The sequence below is a fragment of the Microplitis demolitor genome, chromosome 4, assembly GCF_026212275.2.
Source record: "Microplitis demolitor isolate Queensland-Clemson2020A chromosome 4, iyMicDemo2.1a, whole genome shotgun sequence".
Classification (NCBI taxonomy): Eukaryota; Metazoa; Arthropoda; class Insecta; order Hymenoptera; family Braconidae; genus Microplitis; species Microplitis demolitor.
This window is the reverse complement of record NC_068548.1, coordinates 16,727,808-16,745,481: the sequence shown is the minus strand read 5'-3', so window position 1 is coordinate 16,745,481 and position 17,674 is coordinate 16,727,808. Positions and strand designations below refer to the sequence as shown.

The window sequence follows — 17,674 nt, the reverse complement described above, 5'->3', positions numbered from 1 at the left end:
GCGAAATTAATATCTTACTTATGTTACAAAGTTAATTAACTTTGAAATAGAAAAAAAAATAACAAAAAATATAATTTTTTTTTTTTTTTTTTTTTTTTTCAAGATATACCCGGGAAAAAACGTTCAGACATGAACATGCCTGACCATTTCTGATCCAGCCTGATACATGGGATTAAATTTAAAAAACTTAGTTATAATTCTTTATAATTATATATAGCTAATGTAGTTATAATTATATATAACTTATGTATAATTTTATATAACTATATATCAATAATTAATAAATTAGATATAAAATTTTGAGTGAAAATCTATCATGCATACGATTTTTAATACTTGAAGTTCATACAGAACTTTCTTTTCATGTCAATCTCTTAGGTCAACAGGTAGCGGATTAAACTTTCAGGTGTGAGATCTATGGTTTAAATCTTGCACACGCCCGAATTTTTATTATTGTTTTTATCTTTATAGAAATAATTATACATAAGTAATTATATATATCTATACATAATTATATATAATTATATAGGGCCATTTTTTATCTATAATTTTTTTATTCGGATGGGCATGAACAGGAATGAACATAGTTTGATCAGGCCTGAAGACGCTTGTCTGATCATTTTTTCCCGGGTATGGAAAAATAAAAACTTAACTGTTCGTTAGGCATATAATAAATCATAAAATAAACGTAGAAGCCAAATGATATACTCGAAAAATTTGTCTACAAATATTGTTATTGTAGCTATACACTATAACGAATAACTATTTTTTATAAACTTCTTTTTTTTGTAAACATCAAAATATTAAAATTGTAAAAAATAAAATTATCATTATATCTGTCAAATTGTTCAGATCTTATTAATAGTTAACTATAAAAAGATAAATTTTAAAAGTGCAATCGAATAGAGCTTTAAATATTTTTTAAATTAAAAATTTTGCATTAAAAATTAATAAAAATATTTTAATAAACGCTTCGAATCTGACACATGATTTATATATATATATATATATATATATATATATATATATATATATATATATATGATTATATAAATATATACATTTACATATGTATGTATTTAACACAATTTTTAATATTTATAAAATCTATGACACTTAAATAATAATTTTAATTCTATATTTTTTCTAATTTTCTCTTTATATTAATTAACTGTACATCAGTGAAGTAGTTAGGAAGAGCTTTTATCATATCACGCGAGTAAAGCCCTGTAAATATATATATGTATATATATATATATATATATATATATATATATATATATATATATATATATATATATATATATATATATATATATATTATTTTTTTAACTTTTCATTTCTTACTTTGTTCTTTTGTACAGTATATATAGTAGCTACAAGGAACGAATCGCGTCATAAGAATCGTTACTCTTCTTTTGTGCTAGTTTCTAATTTGTTTTATCGAGGCATGAAAAATTAATGACAAAAAAAAGGAAATTAATATGGTCATTCGGTTACCGTCAGATTTCTTAATAATATTTTTACGACAAAATTTAAGATATTAACATCTTTAAAATTATTAAACTTGATTTTGATTAGTTACGAAGTAAACAACAAAAGAAAAAAAAAACTAACAGTTTTCTTTGCTAAAATTATTAAAAAATCAAGTATGATTTCGAGATATATAGATGCGCTAAAAAATAATTAAAGCTGTAAAATTAAAATTTCTTCAAAAAACCATTTTTTCTCGAATTTTTTGTTTTTTTACTATGCCGTATGTTAACGGAAAATTTGAAAAAAAGATTTCTTAATAAAAGATACATAGTACATTCGGACTTTGAGATTATCAATTTAGTTAATCACAAGATAACATACTGAATATTACTCAACTTTTTTTCGTTTATTCTGATATTAATTGATACAAACTATTTTAATGTGTATATTGTTAGAGTACTTTTATTTATTAAAAATATGATTAAGAATCCTCTATTGCTGTTTCTACAAATGTGCCAAAATAATTAAGATACTAATAACAAAACAAGAGAAAGCGTTATGAAAATTAAAAACGATTTATTATGATGTATAGCGTAGTTTGAATTTTTTTTTTTGTGAAACCATATATATAGGGCAAATTGTAATTTTTTTTCTATTTTATTATTTTGGTTTTATTCGTGATGATAATTTTCACGTTTCTATTATTTCTTTTTTTTTTTCTGAATTTTAGATGATTCATTATTTTTTAACTAGAACGTTATCCGAGCATATATAAGTGGTATTTACAATAAAATACTATTTTATCTCACAATTTTTCCTTATATTATGTTACCACTAGTTTTTTATCATTATCCTCATGATTCAAATATATTAATTTCTCTAAACGGATACATATATATATATATATATATATATATATATATATATATATATATAAATATATATATATATATATGTAATAATCATTAATTAGATTCTTCTTTTATTTAATATATCCTCATCTCACAATATGTGTACTAGCAACTAGCTATTTTTGTCTTAAAACATTTTTAAAATTGGCAAAACATTTCTTTACAATATTTATAAAAAGTTTTTTGTCTAATTTTCATGTCATTACTTTTATTCGGTTGGATGTATTACTTAAAATTATAATTATCTTTGATTCGTGACTGATCCTACGTTTTTTCATATGAATATATTTATATATATATTTATATATTTATCTCTTACTAATAATTATCATTTAATCATTTCTATTATTGCTCGTATTTCAGTGCTTTTTTTTCAACATACCTTTATGTGTAATAGAGATTTATTTGCACCAATAATAATAAATATAATAAATCTCTATTAAATTATAATCGAAAAAAACACTTAAAATTTTAGTATTATTTTTTAAATTCCTTCACCATTTATTAACTACTTTTCTTAAAATCTTTATATTTTTTTTCTTGAAAATATAACTTTGGCCACTGTATAGAGTTGACGTACAGCTAATTATTTATTTCATCTCGTTTTAAAAAAAATCTTTCTTTTGTCCGAAAGAAAAAACTATGAACAAACACTTATCACTAACCCCGGATTTGTTTAGGGTACCTGTTACTTTCACCCCACTCTCGCCAGCGCTTACGCCGTTTGTCTGGTAGACTAGAGTAATCGCTCGAGATGATGCGTCGCTTTGATTTAGATGGGGATACCTGTACTGACGGCAATTTGATGGTATGATTTACTGCAATTGTACTGACGGTATTTGTAGTTAGTTCTTGAGAATTATGCGTACAGCAATTGTTGTTATTAACAAAAGCCACTCCAGCAAGATTGAGTAGAGCATCCGCGCCTTCGGCTATTTTACGTTGTTCATCAACGTCTGTTCCCGTATCGTTTAAGATTGAGCTATTCGACGCTTTACTGTAAACAAATTTTTATTTTTATTATCAGTACACTATATTTTTTTCTTTTAGGTAAAATTATCAATGAAAATTAAAATCTACACTACTGGAAAAAATTAAAGGATTAAAAAAAAAATTCAAAATTTTTGGGTGATTTTCAAAAAATAAAAAAATTTGACCACTGTTTGGAATGAAAATGTGGACGAAGCTCGGAAAAGTTTTTTTTTCATTTTATTAAAGATTGTGAGCTTTTCAGAGCAAAAAACGTGATACTTTCATTGTTTCAAAAATTCGATCGAGTGAAACAAAAAAACGGCTGATTGGATTAATCTGGCTCTGCGTAGGGTTTTTGTGCGCATATTGAACTGTAAAATGCACACTCAACATTATCGATTTCCACAATATTTTCGTTTCAGCGCTTGATTTTCCAAAAAACTCCCAAAAGCCCTTTTTTTGTTGCATTTTTAAATTCATGTGACGATAAGAAAAAATTTTTTTTTCAAATAAGCAATGACTCATCGTTGAAGGAAATTTATTCAAGTTTTTGAAACCCACCATTAACTTTCTGTGCGATCATTGGTTTCGGAGATATCGATAATCAAAGACAAAAGGGTTCTTTTCCATTTGAAGACCGATATCTCGGCGAGAAGTGGAGGTATCAAGGTCCTTAAAAAACGAAATTAAAGCTGAATAATGAAGGTATCCGATCCTTATAGTGGTTAAGCAAAAAATAATTTTCCCACGCCCGTAGACCAAAAAAAAAAAAGTAACAAAAATTTGAAAATTTTTTTGTCGCTGGTTTTTCTAAGATTACTCAACAACCGCTGACGCAAATTTTTTAAGTTCTAATCCAAAAAGAAGACACTCGGAGCTACAATTTCCTTTTTTTTCTTCCTCGTACGACCATTTCTCTCGAAGTTACGGCCTGTTGAAAATCACCCAAAAATTTTGAATTTTTTTTTTAATCCTTTAATTTTTTCCAGTAGTGTATGTTAAATTATAAAATATGTTTTTCTTCATTTGCTTCACCAAAAACAACTTTAGTTTATTTATTCCTGATTATCAATTTTAATAGATTACTTTTTAATTTTTAATGATTTTTAAGCAATAAGATAAAAAATTTAACTAGGTAAAAAAAAATAAATTCTGTCAAAATTTGATGAATGATTCTGATATTTATTTTAAAAGAAGAATTTACTTTTTCTTTCTTGTTTCATTCAATATATATCTTCATCTCACAATATGTATACTAGAAACCAACTATTTTTGTCTTATAGCATTTCCAAAATTGGCAAAAGAATAAAAACTAACTAAACGGTCTCTTGCAAATCAACAATTTATTTTGTCAATAATAACTAATAGTAATCAGATTTATGATAAAACCTTAAAATTTTTTATTTCTGATAATCCATTTACATATAATAACTTATTCCACCGTTTTTTAGTAGATATATTTTCGAGCTCTTCGAGCTCGAAAATGTTATCACATGCAATTGTTTTTTTATGATCTTTTCAGGCTGTAACAAGTTACGTTTTATGCTGAAGTTTGAAAATTTAAGAATCGAAAATCATTAGTGACAAAGCGGTTTTTAAAATTTAATTCCTGATTATGTTCAATAAAATAAGTGTATTGAGGCAGAAATCAATGTCAGAGATCAAAATCAAGATTCAAATAAGTTTTGACTCATGTAAGATACAATAAAATATAAAATATCCGATAAAAGTTACCTGTTATGCTGAAGTTTGAAAATTTAAGAATCGAAAATCATCAATGAAGCGGTTTTTAAAATTTAGTTCCTGATTTTGTTCAGTAAAATAAGTGTATTGAGGCAGAAATCAATGTCGGGGATCAAAATCAAGATTTAAATAAATTTTGACTCATGTAAGAAACAATAAAATATGAAATATCCGATAAAAATATTAAAAACTACGTTTTATCGATTTTTTTGTTGATAATATAATTTAAACTAAAAACCAAGTTCAATGACATTATATGATCGAAAGAAACCATAAAAAAGATGAGTTGGTATGATATCAGGCACATTTTAGTACGTTATATTCTGATTTATCCGGAAAAAATAACATAAAATGTTATTTTTTTAACTTTTCAACGCCGATATCTTTTGAACTAATCAATCGATTTTGATAGTTGACGTAGCAATCGGCGCGTTTTATTGAATTCTAGAGCTGATTAAAATTTGAAATCGATCGCGTCAGTCGTTTCGAAAATATTTAGAAAAAACCGTTTTTCGCCATTTCTTTCTCCCGCGATAACTCTCGAACGAATTATCCGATTTTGATGTTTGAGGTGTCAATCGACGCGTTTTATTGAGTACTAGAGCTGATTAGATTTTGAAGTCGATCGTATAAGTCGTTTTTGAGAAATCAATAAAAAACTAAAAAAAAAATTTTTTTTTTTTTCGTAATTTGCCAATATTTTCGAGTCTATTCGATCAAATAATCTGAAATTTTCAGGAAAGTTGAAGGACAACAAGCTCTTTCGATTGCCACCTCAACCATCCGAATCGATTCATTAGTTCAAAAGTTACAAAGAGTTTACATACACACACACACACACACACACACACACACACACACACTCGGACATACACACACTCGGACATCATTCTGAAAATAGTCAGAATAGCTTCCTAGGACCTCAAAACGTCGACATCTGATGAAAACTCGATTTTCGAAAATCGGGGTGAAAACAATAACTTCCCGAAATTTTTGAAAATCGTCGATTTCCTTAGCGGGAAGTTAAAAATTAAACAATTATTTACTACATTCAACTGAAAAAAAATTTTTTAAATTATAGAAGGCTTCGAAGTTTCGAAGAAGGCTTTTAGCTACATATTATTATGATTTTAGGGATAAAAACTATATTTTTTAAAATTTCGTTTTAATAAATTTTATAAAACAATAGAACATAATATATATGAATCTGTCTTCTTTTCTGGCATGATATAATTTTATTTTATTTTATAATTAATAATTTAAAAATTACTGAAAATACTAATAATAATGAGAATAATAATAATAATCTTTATCAAATTAAATTCCTGTTTAAAAGTACAAAAAATTTTATTTTAAATTTCTGATAATAATTTTAATGTTGAGGAATTGTATTGTTATGCAGACAATATTTGTGTTTAAAAAAATTTTTTTTATATGTATATATATATATAATTTATATTAGTAATACATTTTTATTGCCCGCAAAGCAAGCGGGATCTGCTAGTAATATATATATATATATTTCAAACTTGAACGAAAAAAAATTTGGCTGATATATCAACCATTAATCACTTTTACTACTTAAATCACATGGAATTTTTTTTTTCCTTTAATTTTTATTTCGTACGATTTGAAAAAATTTCTTTCGGTCAAGTTCGAAATCAGGCTATGTTATTTTATTTGTAAGACACAATTAATAATTATAATTTAAAACTTTAATTTTTGTAATTTTCATTCAAAATTGAGTTAACAATATTACGGAGAATTTAAATTCACAAAATACCTTTTCATAGAAAAAATTTCACAAGATTCTAAGTTTTTGACATTATAGGTAATCAAACACTATTTTATTAAAACAGAAATCTTTTGCAATTAGAAAACCAGTAGAGATTGTACTTCTTGTAACATAAAAATTGATTGATTATAAGTTTCAAGAAAAGAAACTATGTTTCGGTTTTCATCATTTTTTACTTTTTCAATGTATAGAATTAATTTAATTACTTTTTCATTTTAGACAAGTTAGATTTATAAAACCAGAAAAAATGATTTAGACCAAGCAAATCAAAGATTAATAAGCATATTATTATTTATTTATATTATCAAATATCTAAATGAATTAATTTATTTATTATAAAATTGTTGAATGTATGAAAATTTCTCAGTAAAAAAAGAAATTTTATATACAATAAAGCAAAAAATTAAAGGAACAGAAAAATTTCAGAAATTTTTTAGTGATTTTTGAACGGCTGTTTCTTCGTGAAAAATAATCGTATCGGGATTTAAAAAAAAAGCATATTCAAGCTTGAAATTTACAGTTCTAATATCTTTTGATCGACATCTTTTTAGAGTTACGGCTGTTGCGCAATCATGAAAAATATCGTGAGGAAAAAATTAAAAAATTTTTTTTTTATGTCACAGGGTCCACGGGCCGAGGGAAATTTTTTTTAGCTAAGCCAATACATAACTCACTTAGAAAATTTATTCAGCTTTAATTTATTATTTTTTTTTTGCCTCTTTCGACAATTTGTCCCAAAGATACCAGCCTTCGAATGAAAAAGGATTCTTTTGGTTTTGAAAAGAATAAAATTTCCGAAAAATGTTAAAAAAAAAAAATTTTTTTTATTAGAATTCAAAAATTCATATTTTTGCAAAAACAAAAAACACAGTTCTAAAAATTTCAGGATCTTTTAAAATACGGACAAGGTGTTATACAAAAAAAATTGAGCCAAAAATTTGATGTCGATGGTCATTTTTAACGAATTTCAAGAATTCAAAGCCTTTTTTCATAGCCTTATGTATCCCTTTCAAAACAAGCCTTGGATCATTATTGTAACTATCATATTTTTCGAGATATTTAACCCTTCGTCGATCACGTAATGAGCGTGACACCGCCTTTTTTATATTTTATTTTTAACTTCCCGCTAAGAAAATTGCAAACTTTCAAAAATTCGGGAAGTTATTGGTTTCAGTTCGATTTTCAAAAATCGAATTTCTAAGAGATCTTGACGTTTTGAGGTTCTAGGAAGCTATCCTGACTAATTTCACGATGATGTCCGAGTGTATGTATGTACGTACGTACGTACGTATGTAAATATCTGTAACTTTTGAACGGATGAACCGATTTTGATCATCAAAGTGTCATTCGACGCGGCTTGCGAATATCTTGAAGCTGAAAAAAAACTAAACTTGATCGGTACGGCTCGTTCAGAGATATTCCAAAAATGTTTTTTTTTTGGATAACTTTTTATGTTCTCGATGGATTGATTCCAAAATGGACTGGGCTCTGAAGTTTCATAAGTCGCGTCGAATGCCACCTCAAACATCAAAATCGGTTAATTCTTTCAAGAGAAACCGACAGACTGATTTTTTTTCTCAAAATTGCTTGAGTTAAGTAGTTTTGAAAAAAATTAAATTCCTTCTTCAAACTATTTTGAAAATTTTAACGCTATCTACAAGCATAAAAATATTTCTAAATTTTATTATTCGAGACCGAGTATGAGAAAGCGGCGCTTCGCCGCCCGGTGGAATAAATGTCAGAGTCCTTTTGAAACTGCGCTGTTGCCAAGTTTCTTTACCGCCACTATTTTAGCCTGTTTTACTACATGTGGAATAAGTATAACTATTGCAGTGAAGTGAATTTTCAAGTTAGTTTTTGGCTTCATTATTTAATTTACAATTTAATTGTTATTTAATATTAATAATTATATTCAATTAAAGTAAATGTTAACAATTTTCTAAGTAAGTAAAGAAAAATGTAATTCCAAGTAAGCGTATAAAATTCGCAATTTGAGATTTGGCAACAGCGCGTTCAATTTAATACGGCGGCGCAACGCTCATTATGCGACCGACGAAGGGTTAAAAAACAAAGTTGAAAAACTGGTAACATTGCGAAACTTTGTATTTTGCATAACTTTTGAAGAAAAGTTTTCAAATTTTTTTCCTTTGGCAGAATTGCGTTATATGGTAATAGAAAACTTCTGACCAAAATTCGTCTAAATCCAAAGGGATCGATTTGACGTGGAATGACCCATATGTATTTTTTTTTTTATAATGTTAATTTATTTGAATTTAGATAATTATTTAAAAAATTTTGAATTACAGGTGGCATTGCCAAGCTTATGAGCGGTGACAAAAAATGGAAAAATATTTTCAACTTACTATCAGTTTGTCTTTTAACGTTTTCTATAATCAAAAATTGTATTGAAAAAAAAAAATCAAGTAAGGATTTACTATTTCAAATTATTATAGTGACAATAAGATCTATTCCTCAATTTTCGTTAAATTAAATAATAACGTCTGCAATTTTTAAAATATATGATAAAAAAATTTTGTGCTACGTTATTTTCTTTTTAATTAACGCTTTAATTTTTTATTTGTAAATAAAATTTAAGTATGGTTGATATGTCAGTCATTAGATTTTTGAAAACACTGTTTGACATTGTCTATAAAAAAATGTATTAATTTAAGTAATATAAAAAATTTTACCTGTCAGATTTTAAGGAAGTTATACAGCTATATGTATGATCTTCACTAGAACTTCGCGTAATTACAGGTATCAATTTTTCGGGTTGAATATTAGATTTTCGTTTTCGCTCTGTAAATAAATGGTACGGTGATGTTGGAATTATTACAATCATTAAAAAAATTAATAACTAAATTATATTAATACTATAATACCTTTATTATGATTAAGAATAATAGGCCCATGTTTAAAAGAAAGCATAGCAACGGCAGCAGCATCAACGTCACTGTCAAATTCAAGTTCTGGACTATCAGTAATATTACTGGATGCAAGCCTCTTCGATAAATAAGGGAACAACACAGGATCAGGAAGTCGGGTACTAGTATTTTTTTTCATAGTTTTGTCTGGTGAAGAAATATTTTGTCCAGTTGGTGGAGGGAAGGGGGCTCGCGATAACGCTTGAATTAAATTTGGACGATACTGATCATCTACCATCCATAATGAACCCTTTCCTAAATTCTAAAAATATTAATATTTAAATAAATATTTTAATTTAAATTAAATTATTAATTATGATAAGATTAAAAAAATTTATATTGTTTACATACTGGTGCTTTTTCTACTTTACGAAAACACTTGTTTAAACTTAGATTATGCCTAACAGAATTCTTCCATCCAGTTGGTGCATTTCTAAAGTAAGGAAAATGATCAAGTATCCAAGCATACACTTCTTTAACTGGTAATGCCTTCATTGGACTATCTTCAATTGCCATGAAGATAAGGCAAGAAAATGAATACGGCGGTTTACTATTTTTATGCAAATGAGGATCGTAAGGTATGTGAGTTGGATGTTTATTGCGATTTGAAACTGGCAAATTATTGTTGTTCAATGATATCTTGACTTGATTACTTTGTTGAGTTCCAATGTAAGAATTTTTCCCAGTGTCCTGAAAGAATGGCTCGGATTTTTCATTATTCTGATCAGAGTTTTGATTACTTTGGCATAATTTTCCTGCGACAGATGAACTTATTTTACTGTTATTTTCTAAAACTTTAAATTAATTAAATAGAAATATGAAATAATTTTTTACCTGAAAAATAATTATCATCAATACTTGAAGTAGAGTTTGTATTCTCTGAAAGTTCTGTACTATCCTCACATACATTATTGTTATTGTTGTTATTATTATTATTATTATTATTGTTATTATTAATGTTATTGTTGTTATTATTAATATTTTCATCTTTGATACTTTTGGTAGGACTTGAAATTTCTAGCCCTTTAAGAAGATTTTGCTGATGAAGCCACGTTAACGACGTAAGATCGTCGTCGGATTGATTTTGTTTAACTATTAATGCATTACCAAATTCATTTAGATTTTTAACAATCGGAGGATTATTGATAATATCTGATGAAGCTACGTCAACTATATTAACATTATTCTTGTCAGCCAATGCGCTAGCACTATCTGCTTCTTTCAGTGTTACTACTGCATCGCCAATATTAAAAACTCGTGAAACGGTTAAATTACATGTTGTCTCCAGTCCCGATTGATCAGGTCTGTCTGGTGCCATTTTTTTTTTTTTTTTATTTTTCAAATTAATTATTTTTCTTTAGTCCTGACAGACACTAAATAAATTTGCCGATTACTGGAATAAAGATTAATAATTTATAATTAATGAATAATAACAACATCAATTGATAAATGATAATTTATTATTCAAATAAACAGTATGATATGATTATATTATATCCATGCAAAAAGCAATAAATTTATTAAGATATTTGGACAGGATTGAAAAGAAGGAAGTTGCCACCTCGAATTTCATCGGCTGGCGTTTATCTCTTCGTTCTTGATACAAGCATCTAATTTCAGTTACGTTCCTATCTAAATATAAAACACGATGTACCCATGATAAAAAAACCGTTGACGACGTCGTAGACGTGTCGTCAGAAATAGCCACAATAAGACGCGTTGTGGCGCTGCAAGGACTACTAATATTTTCTTCTATCTGATTCATCTCTTTTTTTTTCTCTTGGTTTCTCTCTAGGAAGAGTATGTCTAAGTTAGTATCTTTATATACGTGGTACTATATATACGTTGCTATAGAAACGTTTATCGATATGATTTACTATTATTGAGTCGCGTGTCATCAAAGATCTCACCTAAAATTTAATCCGTTCGTTATAAAAATTTAGTTTACCACAATTAACGATGTAATTTTTTAAAACATTTTTTAATAAATTTTCCTTTATTATAAATAATAAAATATTACTTTTTATCGTTCAACTTTTTTCAATACCCGTTGTAACAGTTATTTACTTTTTTTAAATTACACTCGCATAAATAAATAAAATATGTATATGATGAAGTCAACAATTAAAAAAAGGCGACATAGACATCAATAGCGTTTGGTTTGGCGGCCATAAGTTAATAAGATTTTGTTGCCAAGCAACGACTAGTTGGTTCGACAGTGCTTAAACACATCCCCAACTATACTAACTTTCTTAACATTACAAAACTGATTGTTTTATCAATTTTGTGGTAACTGATAGTAACAAATTTGTTTTTTTTTTTTTAGTATCTATCCTCCATTACGAACTACAATAACGTAAAATGAAGATTTATGAAAAATTGGTAAATTAGTATATGATTATTTTTTTTTTTTTGTTGACGTTGCAAGTTCATTCGAATAATAATCTCAACCCCGGCGGACCAATTGCGCCATTTGTTTATCCTTTTAATGAGGCGACAAAATGGTGGACAACGATTTGGAGTATTCACAACTGCAAGGGAATACTAATTAATTTAGAAACAACAAATTATAATTAATGAAAAAACATAATTATGAGTTGGATTTCATAATAATAATAATAATAATAATTAAGTAATTTGAACTATTATTTCATTTGCAACAGCAATGAACTGAAAATGGCGCTGAAATTTTATTGTATTATTATAAAGTATAAATGCATTTATACTTTAATTTATTTATTGTCAAAAATATTTATTTTATTTAATATCATATTTCATAGAGTTTATTATTTACATTATTATTATTTTGTTATGCTTAGAAAACTATGAAATAGAAAGAAAGTATAAAAAATATTAAATAGATTTTAAAAATTAAATTTTGTTGATTTATAAAAATCATATAGATTATTGAAAAAATAAAATAAATAATTTAATTACTCAATTAATTAAATACTCTATTGTAACATTATTTACTATAATTAACAAAATATTGTAAAATGCACGAGACTGTTACTTGTTGAATTCAAATATGGAGTTGATAATGATTACGAAACTCGAGTAAGCATGAAAATGGCTACACTTGCACACAATTCCGAAAACTTTAAATAAATTTAAAAACTCGAAATCATTATGTTTTGATAAAATAATATATTAATATTAAATAACATATCATAAACTTTTAAATAAAATTAAAAATTATAGTCTCTTTTTATTTTTTACTTGACCGTATTTTTTCGTATGGTTATCGTTCTATTTAACGCGTCATAATTATTTTTTAATTTACAAATAATTATTCACTAAATAAACTTGAGTATAAATAAATAATATATTTTTTATGGTATAAAAAAAATATATTCTAAAAAATTAATTAAAATTTAAGTGGGCCATTTAGTATATTAAATATTGTTTTATGATCGTACGTTATAGTTTATTTTATATTAATTGTTAAAAACAACAATAACAATATTAAATAATAACACAAACACACATCACATCACATATTATTATTTTATATTTATTCCCTGTAACAAAGCACTTACGTGTACACGGCGATAGACGATGGCCTTAGAAAATTTAACGAAGACGAGCATTGCAAGCATACACTCATGCATCTACACAACACTGCACAACACCCAGCTGATCAGAGAAACCATGTTGAAACGTCACAAATCACAAAAATATTCAGTACAATAGTTACGTTTACAAATCTACAGTAGAATACTTTACGCATGCGTAATCTTAGGTACAAGAATAAAAAAAAATGTTTTTTAAATAATACCGCTCAATTTAAAATTTAAAAAATTTTTATCGATCATTAATGATTAATCAATTACAAGGAATAATTAACTAAAGTTTAATTATCACATTAATAAAAATTTTGTTTAAATATATTGATGGACTTAATTTTTTGTTGCGGATGTCCTTCTAAATTTAACTCGTATGAACAATTTGAGGTTTATTTTTTAATGACTATTGAACAGTACAGTAAAAAAATAGTGTTCAAAATGATAAAAAAGATGAAGAAAAAGACAGTGGAGACAATCAATACATTATTTTTATTTAAATTTAGAAATAAAACTACAAAGATGTAAATACATAAACAATGGAATGTACTTAACGTGCTTCGTATTTCTGACAGTTGATAAAAATGCGCTTTCGATAGTCAATTCACAGCCGAGTATAGATTGCATTGCAATAAAAAATACTATTATAAAATATTTTTATTACATCAGTAATAGTATCAGATAAATATAAATTATTTATAATTTATAATATATTTATCAATCACGCATTTTATAATAAATTAATTTTTTATTAAAAACACATGAACAAATTGATAGTTAAATTGGTTATGTTTAATTTAAAAATAAATTCCACTTATGGCACTTCTCTCTTTGTATTTGTTTTTTTTTTTTTTTTTTTAATCTCAAGAACATGAAAAGAAAGAAAAATAGAATCAAAAATTATTTTCTTATTTTTAAATATTATTCATAAATATTTCTTCAATTCAATAACGAAAATAAATAATACTCTTAACAATTTCGTACTTAAACATTATGAATATTTTTTAATATTTACCATTACTGATTAATTTTTTTTATGGTCAATCTTTTTTAACACAAGAATCGCATACACGAACTGGTTTATCCCAACCACGACGTGGCACAGGTTTACGATGTTGTGAACAATCTTGACATACACCACGACCACAATCTCTACAGTGATGAAATGGTAAAATATCCGAAAATGGTTTATCACATATACAACAATTAATTAATTCAGAATCAGGTACCCAATATGTTGGTCGAACGGTGTCTTTAATTAGCGCTAAATAAAATATGGATTATTACTATTTATTGTATGATAATATATAAGAAATGAAATTAAAGTACAAATATTTACACTTTGAATAAGTCAATACAGTTCCAAATGCGTTTAAAGTTGAAACAACATGCTCACTGACTTTTCTAACACTAACATCTTCTCTTTCAATAATTTCAGCACTAGTTTCATTAGAATTATTATCTTTTGAGAAGCAATCATCACAAACACGTACAGATGTAAACCAATTTCTTGCTGGCACAGGTTTTGTTTTAGATGAACAATTATCACAAAAACCTTCACCGCATGAGCGACAATGATGTTTTGTATCAAAAGGACTAAATAATGCTTTACATTGATGACAATTTTGTATTTCATTATTAGGTCGCCAATAAGTAGGCGCAACTTGATCAGCTACCCAAGATGTTAATGCTCTTGTTGGTTGAATAGATGCATTTGTAACAGCTTCAGTAAGATAAGCTACACTGTCAATTATTTTTTGAGCCGCATTTTGATTTGATAGTCCTGTATTAGGCTAATAAAAAAATGACTTTGTTGATATTTAAATAACTAACAATAATTAATGTTGAATACTTACTATATTCCAAACATGAGTAATTTCAGTTCGGACTGCAGCATCTTCAGGATTTTTATTTCCATACCAATATTGACGGCTACGATATATTTCACCACAACGTGGGCATTCAATAACATAACCAGACCATGCGTACTTCGCTAATCCATACCAACTATTGTCATTTTGAGGCAATGTACGACTTGTTACTATAACTTCATTACCATTTGCATGACATTTTTTGCAAATATATACCAAATTTTCATACTGATGTTGATAACGGCATCTATGAAAAAGTTTAGAACAAAATTGAAAGATTTTTAAAATTTTAATAATCATAATTATATTAACCTAGTTTCACTACAATGAGGAATACCCTCACGAAGGTGTCCCATACTATTTCGACATCTGCAATCACAACTGCGACATCTAATTTGACAAGTAAAATACTGATCAGAGAATAGATGATTTAAATTATTTTCAAGTTCTCCAGAAAATTTATCATTTAATATTCTTAGAGTATTGTACACATGTTGGGGTTTTCTTGCGGATCTTACAGTCGTATTGTATAATTCATTTTTAATGGCAATACGAAGAGGATTGTAATTTGTTGGTGGATTCAACGTTTGTACACCAATGTATTTTATTGAACTGAAAGCATCGATTTCTAATCTCATTTGAGTAAAACGATTTCGTAAAATATCTTCGGGACTTTCTGATGCATCTGAAATAAAAATATATTACTATTATTATTATTGTTATATTTAAAATATATAATTTTTTTTTAAATTTAAAAAATATAATTGAAAAATTGTAATACTGTTTGTTAAGATACGAGTGTGACGGGTCTCATGAAATAAAATAACACTTGGACCAAGTGTACGAGAAGCATTCAGTGTTCCTTCTCTTCTACTTAAAGCTTGTAGGGCGCTTTGAAAATGTAAACTATAAGCTCTTGATGCAGCACCAAGAAATGTGAATAAATCCATGTGTAATCTTTCAGATCTTGTACGATAAATAACAATATCAGAAACAGCAAGTACTTTAAGTAATAATCGTGTTCGTTCATTTTCATGAACAGTTACACCCAAAAGTCCCTCTGTATCTAAACAAATAACTCCAAGTCGTGGATCAAATGCTGCCCAAACTCCCATAGTACAAGAATTTTGTTCACTTGAAGTTTTAAATACTTCTTTGCCATTAAAAAATGTTTGATTTAATGTGTGTGATTTACCGTCTCCAGTATTTCCGAAAATAGATACAACTTTTATTTTTAAATTTTTTTCAGTAAAACCAAGTTTTTCAATAAATTCTTCAAGATTCGTCACTTTTAGATATTCTTTTTCGTCAATTAATAAAAAACTATTTGAAATTTCGGAAAAATTTGAATAATTTTTATCAATAGTTTCATTTAAAGGTGACATTCCATTAATTGATAAATCTCCATAATTTGATGGACAACTATAAGGTAAGTTATACATGTCTTTATTACTAGTTGACAAACTATCCAAGCTTTGCATGATAGCAGGACTATTTGAATCTGTTTTACATTCTTTCCATGGAGGTTGATCTCTATTGTAGTGTTCCAAAGCGCTCATTATTTCGTCAAAATATTTTTACTCTCTAAAATTAAGATTGTATATATATATATATATATATATATATATATATATATACTGTTGTTTATTAGATAACTGAAAAATTAAAAATTTATAAAACAAAAATATTCATCAATCCATTGTTATACAATAATTGTTACAGTTAATTGCTTGAAAATTATGTTTACAATATGACGTTTATCGTGAATTATAAATTAAATATATATATATATATATATATATATATATATATATATATATATATATATATGTTTGTATGTATACACACATACATACTACATAAATATATACGAATTTAGATACAAAAATGGATATTTAATAAAAAATCTAATTGTTATACAAATAAACTTTTAATTGCGTCTATTTTATTATTACCAGGTACAACGACACTTGATTTGATGTTATAAAAAAAACTTGGAAAATATATAATTATTATAATTACACACAACAGTACTTGACTGCTGCGCAAAACTTGGAAGTTTAATTCACTTTCAGGCAATGATAAATCAGGTGGCGCTAGAGTTACAAAATTGATTTAAAAATTTATATGTCAACATAAAATATTTTTAAATGGTATGTTTAAAACAATTTTACATGCTTTAAGTGTAAGTTATACACTGAGAAAAAAAAGTACTATTTTCGAAACAATAATTTCTTGGTTCAAGAAATCCGTTCAAAATATTTATTTTATTATTATTAATTATCAATTTCTTCAGAAAAGAGCATCAAATTTATTTTTGTTATTATATGAATTTGATATTATATTATGAGTAAACAAAAGAATAGCTTTACTTAAATTAAATAAAAATTATTTCCTTCAATTCTACGAATTCTTAAGA

The 17,674-nt window shown here is 26.3% G+C and overlaps 2 protein-coding genes across 2 annotated transcripts; both read right to left on the bottom strand.

Annotated features, from left to right (window-relative positions):
- Positions 1–1,487: 1,487 nt before the first annotated feature.
- On the bottom strand, positions 1,488–13,474 carry LOC103571497 (putative uncharacterized protein DDB_G0288537). Its single transcript, XM_008549679.3, has 6 exons — positions 13,361–13,474; positions 10,656–11,214; positions 10,173–10,576; positions 9,780–10,083; positions 9,588–9,696; positions 1,488–3,384 (listed from the first exon to the last, which is right to left on the bottom strand). Exons 2-6 carry the CDS (start codon positions 11,137–11,139, stop codon positions 3,048–3,050), a joined length of 1,638 nt encoding a protein of 545 aa, XP_008547901.1. The 5' UTR covers positions 11,140–11,214; positions 13,361–13,474; the 3' UTR covers positions 1,488–3,047.
- A 383-nt stretch (positions 13,475–13,857) lies between these two features.
- LOC103571496 (zinc finger FYVE domain-containing protein 1) lies at positions 13,858–17,311 on the bottom strand. Its single transcript, XM_008549678.2, has 6 exons — positions 17,211–17,311; positions 16,037–16,839; positions 15,568–15,940; positions 15,241–15,502; positions 14,724–15,177; positions 13,858–14,648 (listed from the first exon to the last, which is right to left on the bottom strand). Exons 2-6 carry the CDS (start codon positions 16,812–16,814, stop codon positions 14,425–14,427), a joined length of 2,091 nt encoding a protein of 696 aa, XP_008547900.1. The 5' UTR covers positions 16,815–16,839; positions 17,211–17,311; the 3' UTR covers positions 13,858–14,424.
- Positions 17,312–17,674: the final 363 nt, after the last annotated feature.